At 39.0% G+C, this 20,294-nt stretch overlaps 1 protein-coding gene across 1 annotated transcript; it reads right to left on the bottom strand.

The window, feature by feature from the left end:
* Positions 1 to 358: 358 nt before the first annotated feature.
* On the bottom strand, positions 359 to 20,275 carry LOC135477924 (uncharacterized). Its single transcript, XM_064758146.1, has 5 exons — positions 20,015 to 20,275; positions 13,299 to 13,540; positions 4,081 to 4,193; positions 2,058 to 2,151; positions 359 to 1,219 (listed from the first exon to the last, which is right to left on the bottom strand). Exons 2-5 carry the CDS (start codon positions 13,357 to 13,359, stop codon positions 1,182 to 1,184), a joined length of 306 nt encoding a protein of 101 aa, XP_064614216.1. The 5' UTR covers positions 13,360 to 13,540; positions 20,015 to 20,275; the 3' UTR covers positions 359 to 1,181.
* Between the last annotated feature and the right edge of the window lie 19 nt (positions 20,276 to 20,294).

The raw sequence follows: 20,294 nt of genomic DNA, 5'->3' as shown, positions 1-20,294 counted from the left end.
GAAGAAAATTGCCCCTTCAATAGGAGCTCCTGAAGAGCTCCTATTTCGGTTCAGCGGGGTCAAGCAGTTTTATGTCATCATCGTTTACTCGTTATTCCCGCCATCGATCACGCGCCTCAGAAATCCATTTCATGATAAATTTGATTTCTGGTCAGATAGCTTAATGTCGTTATATAACATTACCATGAGAAGAAAATTAAACACACATGTATGCCCAGCTATTGATAAATACGAAGAAAATGAATCTGAAAAGGACCGGAAGAAACATAACATTCTTTCATTCATTTATTACGTTTTTATTTATAATTAAGCTGTAAAACATCATCTTGTAGGGCTTACAAGTTCCACAAAATCGGAAAACATAAGAAGTGGTATAAAAATCTAAGTAACGTGTCAGAGTCCAAGGTCGATGGAATAATAGATCATTGATTTTACTCTTTAATACTTAATACTAAAGCATTCAGAGCAGTGGCTACAGTGTGATGATTGGCAAATGGACATACGCATGCGGTCAAAGTCTGACCCCTTGCAAATTTACCTCAGCTAGGTCATTTGAATTTTATTTTAACATCATTTGATTTGTGCATGAATAGGATTATTATACCAAGATGATTTGGATGCTTACCCGACACTATACCAAAACGACAGCAGATGTTCCCTAACGGAAACCCACGACCCGACCATTTTGCTGGCTTTTAGCAGAAAGGCGATTGCACTGTATGAGTGAGTGAGTGCTTGGGGTTTAACGTCGTACTCAACAATTTTTCAGTCATATGACGACGAAGGAATCCTTAGGGTGCATGCACGTGTAATGTGCCTCCTTGTTGCAGGACGGATTTCCACAGCTCTTTTATTTAGTGCTGCTTCACTGAGACGACTTACCGAAGGCAAGTAAGCCGCCCCACCCGAGCCATTATACTGATACGGGTCAACCAGTCGTTGCACTATCCCCTTCATGCTGAACGCCAAGCGAGTTACAACTTCCTCTTTTAAAGTCTTAGGTGTGACTCGATCAAGGATAGATCCTGGATCTACCGGTCCCGAAGCAGACGCTCTACCAACTGCTATCCGGGCCGGTCGATTGCACTATGTAATCCACACTTACTTTTAACTGTCGTCATGTCCACATATCCTCTTTTGTGCATTTAGGGTGATGATTTTGGGTCTAATGGTGCTGTGTTCTAGCGAATAATGTGCGCCAATGCCAGAAATAAATTGACTTAAAGAAACACATAAAAATGTCACACCAATAAGTATTTAACAGCATAGTTAACATTAGAGAAAATTAAGGCAATGGAAAGAATGCAGCAATACATTGGCCTATTACAGGTGCATAATGAAGTCAAATTACCATTTGTGTGTGAAACATGACGGAAAATCAAGATATATACAGACAGGATATTACCAAGATTAAACAGCAATGAATTGTCGATTTTTATTTGTGGCATTTGTGGCTTCTTTAGAAGAGAAAAAAATTAAATGTTTACCATTGTACAAGTACAAATGTGAGGAAGCGTTGGGAAACAGTTCATGGCAAAGCACGGCGAGTTTTCACTCAATGATTGCTGCTCTTGAAAACTAACCAAGTCTGTAATATTCTGGAGTGTGTGGAATCAGAAAATCCGTTCTTACAAAAGTTGTATTTATCCACAGAAAGCGCTATAAATGTTTTCAGCTGCCTATGCAATGTCTCTATGTTTTTGGTGTGTTTAGGTATGGTGATTGTTATCACAAAAACCTTGCAAACATGTACCATTTCAATCTAATTTAATTAAAGACGTACAGCACAGAGAGCAAAACCAGAGCAGCTACGACAGTGTGATAGCTGGTAAATGGACACACGTAACCGGTGAAATACGGTCTCTTGTCAGTTTACCTCAGTCAGAATTTTATTCTGTTTATGTAAATGCATAAATAGTAATAATTTACATATCTCCAACACCTTGGCTTAAGCAGAATTAGGTAAAGAAAGATTGCAGTGATGTTAATTGCAATTTATTGGACGTCACTGGTCTAGAATTACTCAAAATGCTGTGTTGTTATCACATTTAACATACCAGCACATTGAAGCAATGTAAACGAAGCTTCCATATTTATTTCATCCACTGCCGACATAGACCAGTGACCTTGAAACTGGCGTGGGTTACAAATCTGCAACAGAATTAAACCAGACCAAATCTTAACTAGTTGTATGATCCTGAACTTAGATTTCATCGTAAATCTTTGAATTTTATTCATGAAAGTTTCAGACGATAATAAGCATTAAAAAAACATCCTACTGCTTTGACGTTAATAAAAAGTCTGACGTAAACCTAAGAGACATTTGTGATCCCGGGGAAAAACACCGATTCAGCAGAGCGATATTTTTGACTTTTAAGAATTCAGTATTATGCATACTTTATAACCCAAGACTTTCAAATTGGGAAATACTACCCTTAACATCCAGCTTGTCACTCCGGTCTTTCCAATTTTAAAACACGGATTCCAAAAATAATTTCAAAAGCTAACTTAAGCTAAAACTAACTTTGTGGAACCGTCCCTTGTCACTTCATCGTCTGGAATTCAAAAAAATCAAGAAATGTTCTGGCCGACTCATCATGTACACGCATACTATGCATGGGAAGTTGGTGGTTGGTGCTAGGGAGTGGGGATGTTTGTCTGACGTTTCCGGAATAGCGGTTCATAAAGCAGCACCATCAGTATGTAAAACAACCGACACATTCGTGAATTGGCATCGAACTCTCTTATCGCTGAAGGTACAGAGATTCCTATTGTATTCTGAGAATTGCCAGAAATGTTGGACAACGTTTGCTGATATTAATTTACCTACCATCTATCTCATCGTGCTCCAGAGGTATACTAGGCACCTCTTACCTTCGGGAACTTCTTTAAGTTACAAACGCCGAGTTCCTCGATTTTCTCCATCGATCGTCTACTGTGAACAACTCTTTGTTTTTGCTTTTCTCAGACAACCACTGTTTTACTAAATGTAGTCAAATGTTGTTGCCTAACATTTTTGACAGGTCACATGGTACACTTCTTGAAAGCCACGTTAAACCCCAGTCTATCAAACAAACATCTTGTGCACACTCACTTGCATACCTTTGATATGTAATGGAGAACGCGCTTTATATATCACAGATAAGTTCAGTTGACTCTTGAAGCTGCAAATAACAGCTTTCTTTCACTGGCTGACGCCACTGTATCTTACTTCCTATAAGAAGTTTCACACAGACTTCCGGGTATTGATGATGATGTCATAATGTCTGCTTCACTATCCGAGCTCTTCAAAGGTTTCTTTGCGGGAACACAGATACGCTTTTTAAAGAAACACACGACATTTACCACCGGGGAAGTCAAAGATTTTTAGGACAGCTAGCTGAGCACTATCTTCCTTGCTTCTCTCAATCTAATTGTCTTTCAGTAGTAGAACCGATATGAATAGAAAATAGCTCAAAGTTCCTGTATAAAAATCGATGTAGATGGCGTCTAGTTCCTGTATAAAAATCGATGTAGATGGCGTCTTTTGTGATCCATATATCTTCTAGAAAATATTTCACACACTTTTTTTATTCCTGGCTGCATCATCCGAGTTGCAAATGCCTGAATAAATAATACACCATTAAAAGAGTTGTGACGTAAAACTGCTCTTGTAACCCAAGTTGTGCGCCATTGCAGAAATCAGAGTCTTGGCAACAATGTCTCGTGACACAGCCTCGTTTTGAAAGCGTACAGTTATGGGAGTTGTCTTTGTTGGTACATCGAATAGAACAGCTCCTGACGATTGAGATGGGATTTGTGGTGTTGTTGAAGCGATCAGAATAAATGACTTTCTGAAATGACATGGAAGAGGATGGAACATCACCACAGTATGACATTCCTGGCTGTAAAAAATGACTTATTAACTGGCCAAGATCTCAAATCAGGTATTATCAAAAGATGTGGCTCAAAATCAAAACTCCTATATATTTTGACAATATCACTGCAAAGCTGTAAATAATTAAATAGAAGCTCATTTGAGGTCTTTAATATTTATAGAATTTTGGACTTGTGAAATGGATTAGTAGTCTACATTTTTACCTGACAGTACCCTCCAGGTAAACATTCTTTCTGAGTGGCTTTGTAGTTCTCTGAGGGGTTCAGGTGACAGTTGTCGGCTATACACTGCCAGCACCTCAGCCCAACCACACTGTCTGCAAGTACCAGAAACAGTTTGATAAGTCAGTCATTCGCTTTATTTATTAGATTGATGTTTAAAGGCGTTATAGCTGTCGTTTCTGGAAAACAATTTATTTTCGTTAAATCAAATCAAATTTTGTGTATTTACCAAGAACAGCTGAATTTCCACTCAGTAAATATCACACTCGTACGATTATCTCCCCTCAGTAAAAATCACACTCGTACGATTATTTCCCTCAGTAAATGTTACACTCGTACGATTATCTCCCCTCGGTAAATATTACACTCGTACGATTATTTCCCCTCAGTAAATATCACACTCGTACGATTTTCTCCCCTCAGTAAATATCACGCTCGTACGATTACTTCCCTCAGTAAATATCACACTCGTACAATTATTATTTATAGTGTTTCTATTTATAGTGATTCTAAAGACGGCAGAGTTCATAATTTGATCCACGTTATAAAGTTTAATAGCTTTAAAACCGATTTTAAACGATAAGACGAGCAGGCTGATGTTTTGTGAAAGGTAATCATTTAGGTAGTTCTAAAACAACAGGAAAAAAGTTGGACTGGATTTGCGTTGACCGATATTTTGCCAAAATGCTACATTATGACATTTTTAACGCCATAGTACATGTGTAAAACAACACAGTCAGATAGGGTCCGGCTTTCCCACTCACCAAAGGTCAATGGAATCTAGTCGAACGGACTAGGGGCCTTTCCGATAATTAAGTGGTTATTTGATCAAGGAATGGTTATATTTTGATTACGTTCTATCGTGTCGTCAGTAAACTTAATATACATAACTAAGTCATCCATAAGTTTTGACAGCGAATCTTAATATCTGTTGGACATCTGGAAGGTACAACACGGATTGCGGTCAGCTGTGGGAATAGGAGTGTGGTTCAAAACACTGCTTGAGAAGGTCCTTATTTGGTTGAGGTGACGGCTGGATAAGACAGCCTGATCGACCGTTTCACCAGAACTAGTGCCATTCACAATGACTCCCACCAGGAATGTAGTGCATATGTTCAACTACGGTCCAAATTGTAGTCACAAAAGCAATGGGAAGAGGCTTTCATCGCCAATTAGTGTAGCTTGTCATCGCCAATTAGTGTAGCTTGTCATCGCCAATTAGTGTAGCTTGTCATCGCCAGTTAGTGTAGCTTGTCGATATTAGTCAAACACACATTTCCGGTGACCCACGGCCAGCCTCTTTGACGACAAACGGTGTTCCGCCTTTCAAACACCAAAAATTTCTCTACAATAGTAGTCTGATGAGGTCAGAAATAAGTGCAAACATGTGAAGATGGTGAGACGGGAATAGTTGGTAAAATGTTCATGATGACCCGCCTTCAAAACGTCAAACATTACTGCTAAATGGAAGGGATCAGACTTGGGGATATCTGCAAAGATGATGAGAGTGAAATAGTTGGTACAATATCCACAGTGATCCACCCTCAACCCTTCAAATATCACTGCTAGATGGAAGGGATCAGACTTGAGGATGGAGCTGCAAAGATGATGAGAGTGAAATAGTTGGTACAATATCCACAGTGATCCACCCTCAACCCTTCAAATATCACTGCTAGATGGAAGCGATCAGACTTGAGGATGGAGCTGCAAAGATGATGAGAGTGAAATAGTTGGTACAATATCCACAGTGATCCACCCTCAATCCTTCAAATATCACTGCTAGATGGAAGCGATCAGACTTGAGGATGGAGCTGCAAAGATGATGAGAGTGAAATAGTTGGTACAATATCCACAGTGATCCACCCTCAACCCTTCAAATATCACTGCTAGATGGAAGGGATCAGACTTGAGGATGGAGCTGCAAAGATGATGAGAGTGAAATAGTTGTTAAAATGTCCATGATAAACTTCAAACATTACGGTAAATCGAAGCGTCAGAGTTGAGGATGAAGCTACAAATATGGTCAGGGTGTAATGATAGCTACTGATACAGAACATGTTTCACATCGTTGCATATATCATCGACTTCACTCAAAGCTGAAGAACATTAAACACGAAAAATTAACCCAGCACATTAAACAAGAAAAATTAACCCAGCACATTAAATATGAAAAATTAACCCAACACAAATATGGGATTTAGTTCCTCAATGGCTTACCCCGTCCACTCCGGTTTCCTCGACCAGTATATAATATATATATATATATATATATATATATATATATATATATATATATATATATATATATATATATATATATATATATATATATATATATATAAATACGATTTTGTAGCTTATTTTGGGGTTATAGAGATTCAAAGTTTGAGCACCACATGAATTTCATCTTCAAACAAACCTGTCAAAATTTTAACTTCCAGTATCAAATATGAAGCCTTCAGGCAAGGTCTTAAATGTTGACTTAAATCAGAATTGGCTTTATAGAATCGGCACAAGGTAGGTACATATAATTGGCCTTCAGCGTTAACGTTGATCAAATATTTTGTTAGAAATGCTGTCCATGGGCGTCAGCATGCATTCGATAAATTATCTGTTTGGTATATATATATATATATATATATATATATATATATATATATATATATATATATATATATATATATTGATTAGCATAATATCTGAGGAATTCATTTATTTTTTTTATTTAATTGGTGACTCCCACCGTGGTCAAGAATATTTCACTTATACTACAGCGGCCAGCCTTATGGTGAGCGGAAACCACGCAGAACCCGGGGGAATCCCACTTTCTCACGTACGGCCCGAGAGGAAGCCAGCATGACCTGGACTTGAACTCACAGCGACCGCACTAACCACCTAGGTCACGGTGCCCACCTCTGCACCCCCCCCCCCCACCCGCCCGCTTCCCGATTACCAATATACTGAAGTAAAGTAACCAAGATTGTCTAGGTGTATTAAACTGATTGGTGAATAAAAGAGTACATAATATTTCTACTTATGTGGCGTCGGTTGGCTTTATAGGTGAATGGAATTGGAGGTAGCAGTAAAACCTCCTGAGCTCAAGCCTTGCGAAAACAAGTGGCAGCTGGATACGAGCAGGCGATCTCGTCGATCAAACGAACGTGAAAAAGTCAAGGCTCGAGTCCCATGACGGGGATGTTCAAGTGACAGAATGTATAAAATACATCTGGGGATAGATTTAATCATTTTAAAAAATCAGTAGAGATATTTTCTTTACTTCGTCCATATATCGGGTGAAGTAAAAAGACTTTATACTTAATACTGGAATAAGGGCCTTCTCTGGTTATGTAATCAAATCTCTTTCGGATATTACAGTCATTGATAAATACGGTCACCGGTGCGAATCTAACGTGTTACCTGAGATGTGATCTTGGGTCAGAACTTTTGTCTGGTACTTTGAGACATGAGGTGATTTGTTCAGAAGTTGATCTGCCCATTCGCCACATTCTCGTCAGGAGTTAAATTCTTCAGCTCGGCGTGAAACATTAATGTGATCTGTATACTGGTCTACACACGGAGTCAGATGACATTCTTGAATTGAAGACTAGCTAAGAAACCTTAATGTATTACTACTTATATCGGTTTTCCCTCCAAAATAAAATGTGTTAGGTGACAGGAAACAAAATTGTTCCACCTAATGTCAACAAACCACATATCATCCATGCATAATCCAAAGTATATTGACTTGATATTTTATTTTAAGTGATACTCTACCATTTTGACACACAAGTAATGACCACACTCTATATCAAAGTAGCTCTGACGGAAATAAGGTAAAAGGAAATGAGATCAAGGTCCGATTTCACAAAGCGATTTCCATCCTGAGTTAAGCCAAACGTTAAATACGATTTTGTAGCTTATTTTGGGGTTATAGAGATTCAAATTTTGAGCACCACATGAATTTCATCTTCAAACAAACCTGTCAAAACTTTAACTTCCAGTATCAAATATGAAGCCTTCAGGCAAGGTCTTAAATGTTGACTTAAATCAGAATTGGCTTTATGGAATGGGCACAAGGTAGGTACATAAAATTGGCCTTCAACGTTAGCGTTGATCAAATATTTTCTTTGTTAGAAATGCTGTCCATGAGTGTCAGCATGCATTCGATAAATTATCTGTTTGGTACAGCCTAGTCTGAATCGAATTAACAAACTATACATGCAATGACTTACTACAAATTTGCCTTAAATTAAAGTAATTGTTCCATTATTATTGTATGATGACATAGATTATTCGTCTGTACGGGTTTCCGTAGACTTCGGCAAAATGACACTAACTGGCCTATCCAGGCAGCCTGTGGATGGAGTCATTAGTCTACCGACAGATATAGACTTGGGGCATAGCCATCATTAGGGCAGATATTAGTAGTACTATAATAAGAAATGTATTGCAAACGTATAAACAGTATTGTTAGCATCTGAGAATGAGGGTAGTTGATAGCTTATACTAGTACTACCTATGCAAAGATAAAATGATGAAAAAAATCTTTCTGGAGACCTGTCAGAAAGAAATGGATATATATACGTTTACGTCAGATGAGCCTGTGGCAAACAGTAACTTGAGGCTTCACCGCAAATGTGAGTGACATGAACCCAGTTAGTATTAGTATTAGTTAGTATTAGTTAGAGTTAGTATTAATGGGTAGTAGATGCACAGGCAATTATTGGATGGGTAGACACTGGTCTTCCGCCATGAGTAGAAAACACCATGTTTCCAGTGGTATAACCGTTGTGGACAAGACGAAAACCGCAATGAAGAACAAAAGGCATTTGTGAAACTCCTGAGGGGCTATTGAGGTTTACTTGAATTGTGACACGCCGCTAATGGATTGTGTCAGAGGAAAGCTACGGTGTCAAATTTATCTGACACATCTAAAGGCAAGAAAACTGCAAAATGACAGCAAGAAGCAAGGCAATGATAAGTAAGCCGTGTGAACGATTCCGTCACAAGACCGTCAACGTGCGTTAAGAACGGTGGAAACCCTGCTTAAGAAAAACCTGTGTACAGCCTGAGAAACGTCCTAATAACAAATAGAATTCAGCTGAAAATTGCGTCCAAATTCAAATCCCAGATTATATATTTTAAACTCATTAACGCAAATTTATAAATAAGATAGAATTTTAACATGAACGAGTTTTACAAAAAGACATAAACTTGAAGTAATGATGGTGAAAAGGTCAAACTATTCTGCAAAGTAATTTCTGTTTCTGCTAAATCCTACTTGTACTTAAACCTGCGTGTACTAAATCTTGCTTGTATTAAATTCTGCTTGCACTAAAACCTACTTGTACTAAATCTTGCTTGCACTAAATCCTGCTTGCACTAAATCCTGCTTGTACTAAATTCTGCTTGCACTAAATCCTGCTTGTACTAAATTCTGCTTGCACTAAAGCCTGATTGTACTAAATCCTGCTTGTACTAAATTCTGCTTGCACTAAATCCTGCCTGAGTAAATCGTCAATGCAATTACACCATTGCTTATTTAGCGTCTATGGTGAGTTAGTCAGACCAAACTTTATGATAAAGAATTTCTTAGAAAAGTGTTTGATTACCACTGTCCTCAAGCCATGGGTAATGACTATAAGCGGCCTGAATTTTGTAGAAATGATCTTTCCTCTAATTTGTTGTCGCGGAGAAAACCCGTGAATAAAATAGAGCGTCCATTTTTGCCAACAGTTATTTTTCCGCAGATATGAGGACCTGAGGCTATATTAAGTATAAAGACAGTATTACTTTTATCAACAAAAAAAGGAAGAGAAAATACCATCAAAGATGTGACAGAATTACGACGATTAAAAGGGCGGGAAATATACGAATCACATTTAGATATTCGCTTGGAATGGGAGAAGTTTGTATTCGGTTGTTATCAGCGTTTTGCCAGATATGTAACACATATCCTAAAGGCCAATTGGCTGCTATATCGTGGTGATGGAAATAACCCCGGTAGTGGCCCATGTGCCTTGATCAATAGTAAAACTACATATACATTAAACTCAAAGCGAAAAAAAACTTATCTCAGGTATATAATAGGAAAATTGTTTGTCCTTTTTTTATGCAGGTAAATTCCAGTTCAAATGCAGCAGGTAAGAGACCTGAATCCGGAAGGAATATGTGCTTAGGTTCCGGTGTTCATAACGATCTGTCAATGTCTACATGTAGGCTGTAATTACAGGTCCAAGAGAGGAGAAATATCTGTTTTTGAGGTTTTTGTACATGAATTTATGGAGAATGAATATGTTGGCAACTGAAAACCCATTAGGATATGAGTAAGATAAACAGTAGACTTAACAGAGCAGCGCCATTAGGGGATCACCACTGATGCCCAAGGCTTTGTGTCGTATTCATCAGATGTTAGATCAGACTAGATTCGCAGTTGATGTATACCTACATAAACCAGAATTCAGCTTGGTGAACAAACAGCCACCGAGGCCCTAGTCGCTTTGCATTGTTCTCCTGTAAATGTTATTAAAAGTATAATAAACCGTGTTTTTAGTAATTCTGCACTAGTGACGTCTCGAGAATTGCAGGTTTTATCCATTTCCGCTAAACCAAGGTGCTCATGCCATTGCCACGTTCTGAGCGTCTACTGCACATGGTCCCTTTAATAGAAATAAAACCGTAACTGAGGTCAAACTGAGAAGAAGGCTGATTTCATCGATTACGGTTGACCATTTTGCCAACTGTAACATTGTCCTCACTCCCCTCCAGGCTGTAATCTTTTGTACTGAGGTATTTACTTATATATATATTTATTTATTTGACTTGTGTTTTACGCCGTATTTCAAGAATATATCACTTCCAAGGCAGCCGGCATTATGGTGTGAGAAAACCGGACAGACCCCGGTTCAAACCCATCTGCACGTTGCTGAAACACTTTCCAACGTACTACCGGAGAGGAAGCTAGCATGAGCTGGACACGCAACGATCGCATTCGTGAGAGGCTTCTAGGTCATTAGTACTGAACTATGATGAAGGCATACTCCTACAAAATTTATGCCCACTGTATTTAAGATGTTTGTTGCACACTTATTTTGGCTAATGAAACAGAGCCCTGTTCAACAAAAAAGTAGACCAATTAGTGGATGAATTGTGTACGGCGGGCGAATTCTGGGAAAAAACCTCTTGTAGAACGTGCTTAGATTAGCAATCGTCAGTCTGGTTTTTATGAAAGCCCTGATCATCCCGTGGCAGGATGGTAATCGGTTGGAACGAACTGAACGTCTCGGCCGTACCGAAGCTAATCCTGTAGTGTTCGTTGGGGTGCACTTGTTAACATCTTGGCCTAGAGTATAGAAATATACAGACTGATTCTTCCAGGAAATAAACAGAATAAGATATTACAAAACATCAAAAGAAGCAAATTTTAAATGAAAGACAGTGGGAAGTCATTTGTAAATATTGTATGTAATGTGTTTATTCGATATTTCTTGAAGGAGAAAAGAAAATAGGACCTTAAAACAAGAGAATTACATTTAGATGGATTTTATAGGATAGTCGCGGGATTCCATCAGGCTCCGTTTGGTTTCCTCCCTCCATAATGCTGCATGGCCGCCTTCGTATAAATGAAATATTTTAGTACGGCGTAAACACCAATGAAATAAATAAATAAATAAATCAAATGTCATTTTGTCCTTAAAGAAAAATCGACAACAAATCTGGCAGACCAGATTTGGAAATAACTATTCACGACCTTTCAAATAATGCTTGCATCACCTTTTATCATTTCTCCTGATTTTAACATCTGCGTGGCCAGGCCAGTTTTATCGTTATTTGTTGTTTTCAATCGACATCAAAATGCTCTACATGTGTTATGATGTGACAAGCATATTTACCCTGTTATGGTCTGAAATTACGTGCTTTGCTTTTCTGTATTTAGCAATGAAATATATTCAAGCAAGCAAGTCAAATAATAACTCAAGCCATAACGCTGCAAAAATTCATCAAATTTTTAACATATAGTTTGCAGGATTATAAATGACTATCTTGGCTTCGATGATGAATTTCCCTTTCATACTAGGTGATGGCGTGCTTTTAATGGAAACATATCGCTTTGTTCATCTAACACCGCCAAGGTACACGTACAGGTGAAGGTATGCAATTTATGAAGACTATATCTCACAGCGAAAATAAAATCATCAGCTTACATTGTGTAAAGAGGTAGATGAATCTGAATACAACTTCAAATAACTCATTCAAAAATCGTCTGATTTTTGCTGCCACCCTTTGATACGTATCATTGTAATGAATTGTTTCAGAGAACTGTGAACGTCGCTCGACTGCAGGCCGGCTGTATGAAAAAAAGGCCTTGACTGCTTAAAAGCATGATATTTAAAGAAAAACACAAGTAGGCCGTTGGGACATCCATTATCTGTGAAATATCGACTGTTTTTGTTGTGACTGGAAGCCATCAAGTTAGAGTGCACGGAAGGAAACGATTGATTTTTATGAGTGTTTCTGAGCACAAATGACATTTTCAGGAAACAATAAGGATCGAACGGCATGCTGGTCTAAATTTGGTCTGGGTTCAACAAGACCGGATGTAACACGCTTGAGTTTAAAGATGTTATGTAATACGCTGAGTGCGTGCGTGCGTGTGTCATATTGTCAGGAAAATTTCAATTTAATCTGATGGAACGTCAGTGAGCTCCATCTATTATCAATACGTTTCATAAAGTTTACTGCAGGATTCACACGATGAACTACAATCAACTGTAGGGGTAAGAATGTGGGTTCTGCGGAGGCAGGATAAGCAAGATGTTATGAAGCGTGTAGTGGTGTTGTAAAGTGACTTAATGATATAACTATGCAGCATCGCGTCGGAGCATCATCCCCCATCATTCTTATCGTGTCCATTGCAACTAGCACCAGGGAATGTGTTCCATGTTTAAAAGCAGTGATATTCCAATGACGGCCCTTGAGGCGGTTATTCAAGTATTAAATTGAATTGTTTTCTATCGGTAACTCTGAACCAAAAAAATAATTAATCCTACCAAGACTAAACAAATTGCTGGTTGACAAATTCTCAACTCATGTTATAACACCTTTTGCATCAAATAATCGGAGCGAAATTCAATACTGTTACTGTTTGTATCGATAGAGGATGATAATCCATTACTCTCGCCGTTTAGCGACCAACTCACCAATTTGAGACGTAACCACCATTGTAACGACCGCTATTATATGAATCACTTCCGTCTCCATGGTAACTGAAGTCCGGGTTATCCACTTTGTCGAAGAGAAAGTAATCTAACTGGTAAATATTACCGCTTATACGTCTCCGAGGCACGAGGAAATCATCCAGGAAGTAACTTCTCACACTTCATCCAAGTACCCAGAAAACCTAGTGGCCTTTATAAAATCTCAGACCAACTGCTCGCTTCCTCTGAAAATAGAGAAACTGGCAATTTTAAACAAATGATACCGAGCTTTTTAAAATCATTCCTATGACAGGGATCAATACGCCTATACGATATGCAAATTTGCAGATGCAAAGATGATTTTCATCTTTTAAAAAGATGAAAAGACAAAACATAATGTAAAATTAATAATTTCGGATTAGGGGTGACAACAGCCCCAGCCATTTTGTATGTATGTATGTATAAGATTATATGCTTGGAGTTTTACGTCGTACATAACCATTGAAGTATCATGCCGAGGACACCAGATATGACACCCCAACCAGTCACATTGTTCTGATACTGGGCCATCCAGACCCGTTTATTTTCTTTCACCTCTCAGTGCCGAGCGCCAAGCGAGGCAGCAACAAGTAGCATTTTTCATGGTTTTAGTATGACTCGACCCGGCAGCCGTTTTATTCTGACCAGACTGGTAACTCGATACTCAACGTTTGAGAAACCGGAAACACGATGTCACATTACTGGTACTACACGACCACATGGTTAAAGGGCAAAACAGCGTCCGGGTGACGTCAACAGAAATAACTACGTTCCCCGATTGGCTGAAATTCATAACATGGATTTTCAATTTTCTCAATGTGCGCCATTTTGCTTACTTTAAAAAATGAAATGTGTGCTTTTAATGTGGAGTGCTTTATCGATGCATATTAACATCTCGTCTTGTGTTGTCTTTTCTTGAAAGACATAATGGCAACGCTGATTTCGAGCTATGAAAATGTCATAGATATGTGTTCATTCAAATCAAACCTGTACTGGGATTTCGCCCCGTTTGTCCCACCATAATGCTGATCGTCGCCGTAAAAGTGAAATATTCTTGAGTAAGACGTAAAACACCAATCAGATAAAAACTGTAAAACACCAATCAGATAAAAAAAATGTATTTAACCTCAGTCTGTTCAGATGGTTTCAAGGCAATGTATTTCTACTTTTCATCCACAGAATAATGCCATAATACCAGTAGGCAACATTAATTCCTTGATTAGGTTACTGAGCAGTGGTACAGACTAAGAGAAGGTAACAGGTTCCGGAATTTCTTCATGGGGTCTTCATGTTTCAATCAAACCTATTTGGTTGTGAGGTAAAATGTTGATGTATTCAGTAGATCGAGTCTTTGACATTGGATATAAACTGAGACGATTTGTCATGATCTGACAGCAGAAGACAAACGCCACCGAGAGAAAAGCGAACATATTATTGTACTCGGCCTATAGATATGGACAGATACTTCCAGGATATCAACGCCTGTGTTCTGTTTTTTTTTTTTGCTTTTATTTTTTTTTTGGACTGTCTCATGATTTAACACAAGGCACAAAAAGGATTTGTGAATTGTGAATTTCCGCTACATGTACATCACGACGGTAGAGGCTAGACATAGGGTTTTTTTCTGGTTTAACAGGAGAAAACCCCAATTCATCTCCACAGGGGAATTCCCGCCATGCGTGAGTGTGAAGACCCCAAGACACGAAAGGTTACGGCTGTACGCCTGGGACCTCACACCAGAACAAAAGTCTCAAGGATTCTAGGAGAGAAATCTCCTTAACGCCTAGCCTTTCGCCACAGACGGTTCTTAACCGCCGTGATCTCATGAATAATCGACATCTCGAGGTAACAGACGAGCTGTCCTTTATAAGATCCTGGTCATTAGCACGCGCCATCACTAGGCGACGTTTGTAAGTGTCACGTCCGGTTTGGGATTAATGTCTCTTATTAGTATAATATGCCGATATTTCTAAACACAACTCCTATCAAACGAATATCAAATGTCATATTTTGCATGTGTATATTCTTGCATATTCTTGCTTTAGAAGAACTGACAACTAATAACTGAATCTGTCTTTGATCTTGCTTTCAGAAGTATGTTGTTGTCGCCCTAAAATTCAGCACACCTGTATCTTACCTTAACTGTACATTTATCTAGGTATTCATGTCTATAAACAGTAGTAGACAGTGCACAGACAAATACCTGTGTTTCACTGTGATCTATACATTTGTTTTTGTTTTCCATACCTAAACGCAGTCGTTAACCAGGCGGAGGCGAATACTTTCTTTTCAAGTCTGTTAGTAATGCACTGGAGATGAATACTGCCTTACCCCAGGTAGAAATATGCGTCGGTAGTCTACTTCCTGTATTCTCATTCGCTTACAGCCTCACACTCCAAATTCAACCGTAACTGATTTTTTGTGCAATATAAAACATACTTTTATTAGTAAGTTTCACTGAGGAAATTATAACCATAGTCTCTCCAGTCATCTCTACAAAACAAAATCCCTTAGTGCGGTTACTCGTAAAACATCTCTACAAAACAAAATCCCTCAGTGCGGTTACTCGTAAAACATCTCTACAAAACAAAATCGCTCAGTGCGGTTACTCGTAAAACATCTCTACAAAACAAAATCGCTCAGTGCGGTTACTCGTAAAACATCTCTACAAAACAAAATCGCTCAGTGCGGTTACTCGTAAAACATCTCTACAAAACAAAATCGCTCAGTGCGGTTACTCGTAAAACATCTCTACAAAACAAAATCGCTCAGTGCGGTCACTTGTAAAACATCTCTACAAAACAAAATCGCTCAGTGCGGTTACTCGTAAAACATCTCTACAAAACAAAATCCCTCAGTGCGGTTACTCGTATATCAGCTTTAGAAGGGAGCATTGAGGTAGGAAGAGCCACTGAAAACAATAGCCATAAAGTTTCCAACTTTACCCAAAATTTTTGCCTTGTAGTCTTCAGCCAAAATTTCTCGTGAGTTAACCATCCACCAAACCCCTTTGATATCTGATTTTAAGCGATAATGTCTTTGAAGGTGAGAGGTCTAGCCACATGTGTGTACATTCACGCTTTAATAGGACATGTCGAAGAGAAAATAATTACCGCCGATAAATCTCCTGCATCCTGGATCTGCGTTTGATTTGCTTCAATTGCCGACTGAACAGCTGGTTCTCATCAACAACTCATCAGATGTGATCAACAGGATACGGTTACACATTTAGTTTTGAAACAGAACATGCCAACTTGTCAGCAAATTTTAACAAGTGCACCGTTCTGTGCTTCTAATGCCATCGGGAAATTCCAAAAACCACCATTCACATGTGTGTATTGGATGTTTATTTCACCTCTGAAAATTAGACGGTAGATCCGTTTGATACTAAACGCTAGTTTGTAATCTTCTCCTACGCCCATTATAAACAGCCTGTCTGGGAGAATAGGACTCTTTTGTAATGCTATATGTTAGACGCGCCCGCACTGTGCCCAAAATTTACAGTCGTTGAAACTTACACTGTCAGGAGTATGTAAGTGTGTCCAAAATTTGCTGTCGCTGAGACCTGCACAGTGAGGAGTGTGGATATGCGTGCAAAAATTGCTGTCGCTGAGACCTGCACAGTGAGGAGTGTGGATATGCGTTGAAAAATTGCTGTCGCTGAGACCTGCACCGTGAGGAGTATGGAAATGCGTCCAAAATTTGGTGTCGCTGAGACCTGCACAGTGAGAAGTGTGGATATGCGTTCAAAAATTGCTGTCGCTGAGACTTGCACCGTGAGGAGTATGGATATGCGTCCAAAATTTACTGTCGCCGCGACGTGCACTGTGAGGAATATTGACGTATGTCCAAATTTGCTAGCCCTGTGACGTGTACCATGAGGAGCATGGAAGTGCGTCCAAAACTGTCAGTAGTAAAAACCTGCACTGTGAGATTTGTATACAGTATGAATGAATGGTTAAGCCTCTAAGACAGTACTGTGGTCATAACGTGGCGAGAGGAGCATGGGGGTGTGGCCGAAAATTGCAGTTGTGGTGAAAAAATACTGTGGCCCAAACCGTGGCGAGAGGAGCGGGGGGGGGGGGGGGGGGGGGAGGGGACGGGGGTCCGAAAATTGCAGTTGTGGTGAGTAACAACATGTCTATAAACTTTCTCCACAAGAAAGAAGGTAGTTTGCAGAGCAAGAATTTCTCCTGGTTATGTTCCTGCAAACGGAAGCCAGCTTGACGTAAATACGCGCTCACGTGTCATTAGCCACAAAGGCACAATGCTACAACAGCTGACACCGCGGGTCGCGTGACGGAAGACACAATACTGGTATCGGTTACACACACGACTAACGATGCAGGCATTGATTTTAGCGTCAGACAAAGATGAATGGTGTAGTACTTTAGTTGTCTGCTGCATTTGTGTCTCGCCAACCCTCGTGTGAGCAATGGGCGTTCATTAGTATCGTGTTACCGAAGATTGTTGTATACAGTTCGCAGAGACACCAGTGTAAGTCTATAGTAACATTGCCTTCACATCTCTGGTGGAAGCTCACTGCGTCGTTGTTTATGAATGCTAACAATATCACTACCTTATCGATGAGATTCTTGGTAAAAGCTTATCGTAGCGTTATCATGGAAAATCTTTATGGTAGCAGTTTTACCAAAGCAATGTTGACGAAAGCTTATAATAACGTTACTGTCATGTTTTGATGTTAGTTTCCCGTTATATCATCGCATCGTTGTCAAATTGCTTATGTAAGTTTAAAATAACATTACTGAATTACTGATAAAAGGTTAAGGTAACATTACCAAATTAATGATATAGGTTTATAATAACATTACCCCTGATGTTAAAGTAACACAACCACGATAGAATGGATAAAGTCACACAAGCACGACGCTGATAATGTATGCTTATAGAATTATCGCTTTATTATTCGTGTAATCTTTAAGCACAATTATCACACCTGTATTGGTGTAAATATTCGACATATTTTCGTAACTAAATTACAGGCCAATACAGATACATGTACATGTAAGTGGGTAAATTACAGGCCAATGCAGATACATGTACATGTACGTACGTAAAGTACAGGCCAATACAGATACATTTACATGTATTCATGTGATGGGACGTGATCGGTCTGATACTAAGACACACCGCCCTGGCAGGACAAAACTAATGTTGAAAGCTATGTTAAAGAACAGTTAAACAACTGTAAAAGGATATATATCTATTAACATTGGTTTCGTGTCTGTTGTGCATTCTATAATAACTAAGCTGTACATGAAGTCGCAGTCTGTAACAGACAAATTATAGAACAGTCGAATTCTGTAATAGCTAAGTTGTACATGAAGTCGCCGTCTGTAATAGACAAGTCGTATAACAGTCTTATTCTATAATAGGTCAGTTGTCCAAGAAGTCACAGTCTGTAATAGACAAGCCGTAGGTCGCATTCCGTAATGTCTAAGTTGCACAATAGTCGCATTCTTTAATGGCTAAGTTGTATAATACTCGCATTCTGTAATGGCTGAGATGTACAATAGTCGCATTCTGTAGTGGTTAAGGTACAATAGTCGCATTCTGTAATGGCTAAGCTGTACCACAGTCGCATTCTGTGATGGCTAAGTTGTACAACAGTCGCATTCTGTTATGGCTAAGTTGTACTATAGTCGCATTCTACGATGGCTAAGTTGTAAATTCTGTAATGGCTAAGTTGTACAACAGTCGCAGTGTGTAATACCTAAGTTGTACAATAGTAGCATTCTGAAATGGCTAAGTTGTGCAACAGTCGCATTCTGTGATGGTTAAGTTGTACAAGAAGTCGCAGTGTGTAATACCTATGTTGTACAATAGTCGCATAAGTTGTACAACAGTCGCATTCTGGTATGGCTAAGTTGTACTATAGTCGCATTGGGCAATGGCTAAGTTGTAAATTCTGTAATGGCTAAGTTGTACAACAGTCGCATTCGGTAATGGTTAAGTTGTACAAGAAGTCGCAGTGTGTAATATCTAAGTTGTACAATAGTCGCATTCTGAAATGGCTACGTTGTACATTCTGTAATGGTTAAGTTTTACAACAGTAGCATTTTGAAATGGCTAAGTTGTACAATAGTCGCATTATGTAATGGCTGAGTTGCACAATAGTCCCAGGCTATAATGACTCAGTTGTAGACATAGGGGTTTTTTTGGTACAGGTACATGTACAATGGTCGCATACTGTGATGGCTAAGTTGTATAAAAGTCGTATTCTGTAATGGTTGAGTTGTACACTAGTCGCATTATGTAATGACTAAGCTGTACAATTTGTAATGACTAAGCTGTACATTCGGTAATGGTTAAGTTGTACAAGTCGCATTCAGTAATGGCTAAGTTGTACAATAGTCGCATTCTGTAAAGGCTAAGATGTACAGCAGTTGTATTCTGTAATGGCTCAGCTGTACATTCTGCAATGGCTAAATTGTACAATAGTCGCATTCCTTAAATAGCTAAGTTGTAGAAAAGCCGCATTATGTAATGGTAAAGTTGTACAATATTAGAGACCAGAGTCATCCAAGATAGTTATACGTACGTGATGTATGTAAGCGACACACTGACCGGAAGTTCTTTACCCTCTAGGACTAGCTAACTTCATGAGATGAACAATTGCACATTTTGTAATTTGTAGTAAAGGAAATGGACGTAGTTACCTGAACAGGGCGGTGTTGTCATCTTTTGAAGGTCGGATTCCGAATGTTTCACGCACAGGCTGTCGTGTCCAGAGATAAACAACCTTGGTGGGTAGGCTAATTTTCACGCATATTACTCCAACCACGTTCAACCTGGACTAAATTGTATGCATGTAGTCTCGGCACAAGCTAAGTATACGAAGTCAGCAAAGCAGTTAAGATTTCCAATGCCCAACAGAACATGCTGTCTTGTCTTTTTGAACGTAGTCCAGGAATCAGCGGGCTAATGTATCCGTGTGTG

This window comes from Liolophura sinensis, chromosome 11 (assembly GCF_032854445.1).
Source record: "Liolophura sinensis isolate JHLJ2023 chromosome 11, CUHK_Ljap_v2, whole genome shotgun sequence".
NCBI lineage: Eukaryota > Metazoa > Mollusca > Polyplacophora > Chitonida > Chitonidae > Liolophura > Liolophura sinensis.
This window is presented reverse-complemented; position numbering and strand designations above follow the sequence as displayed.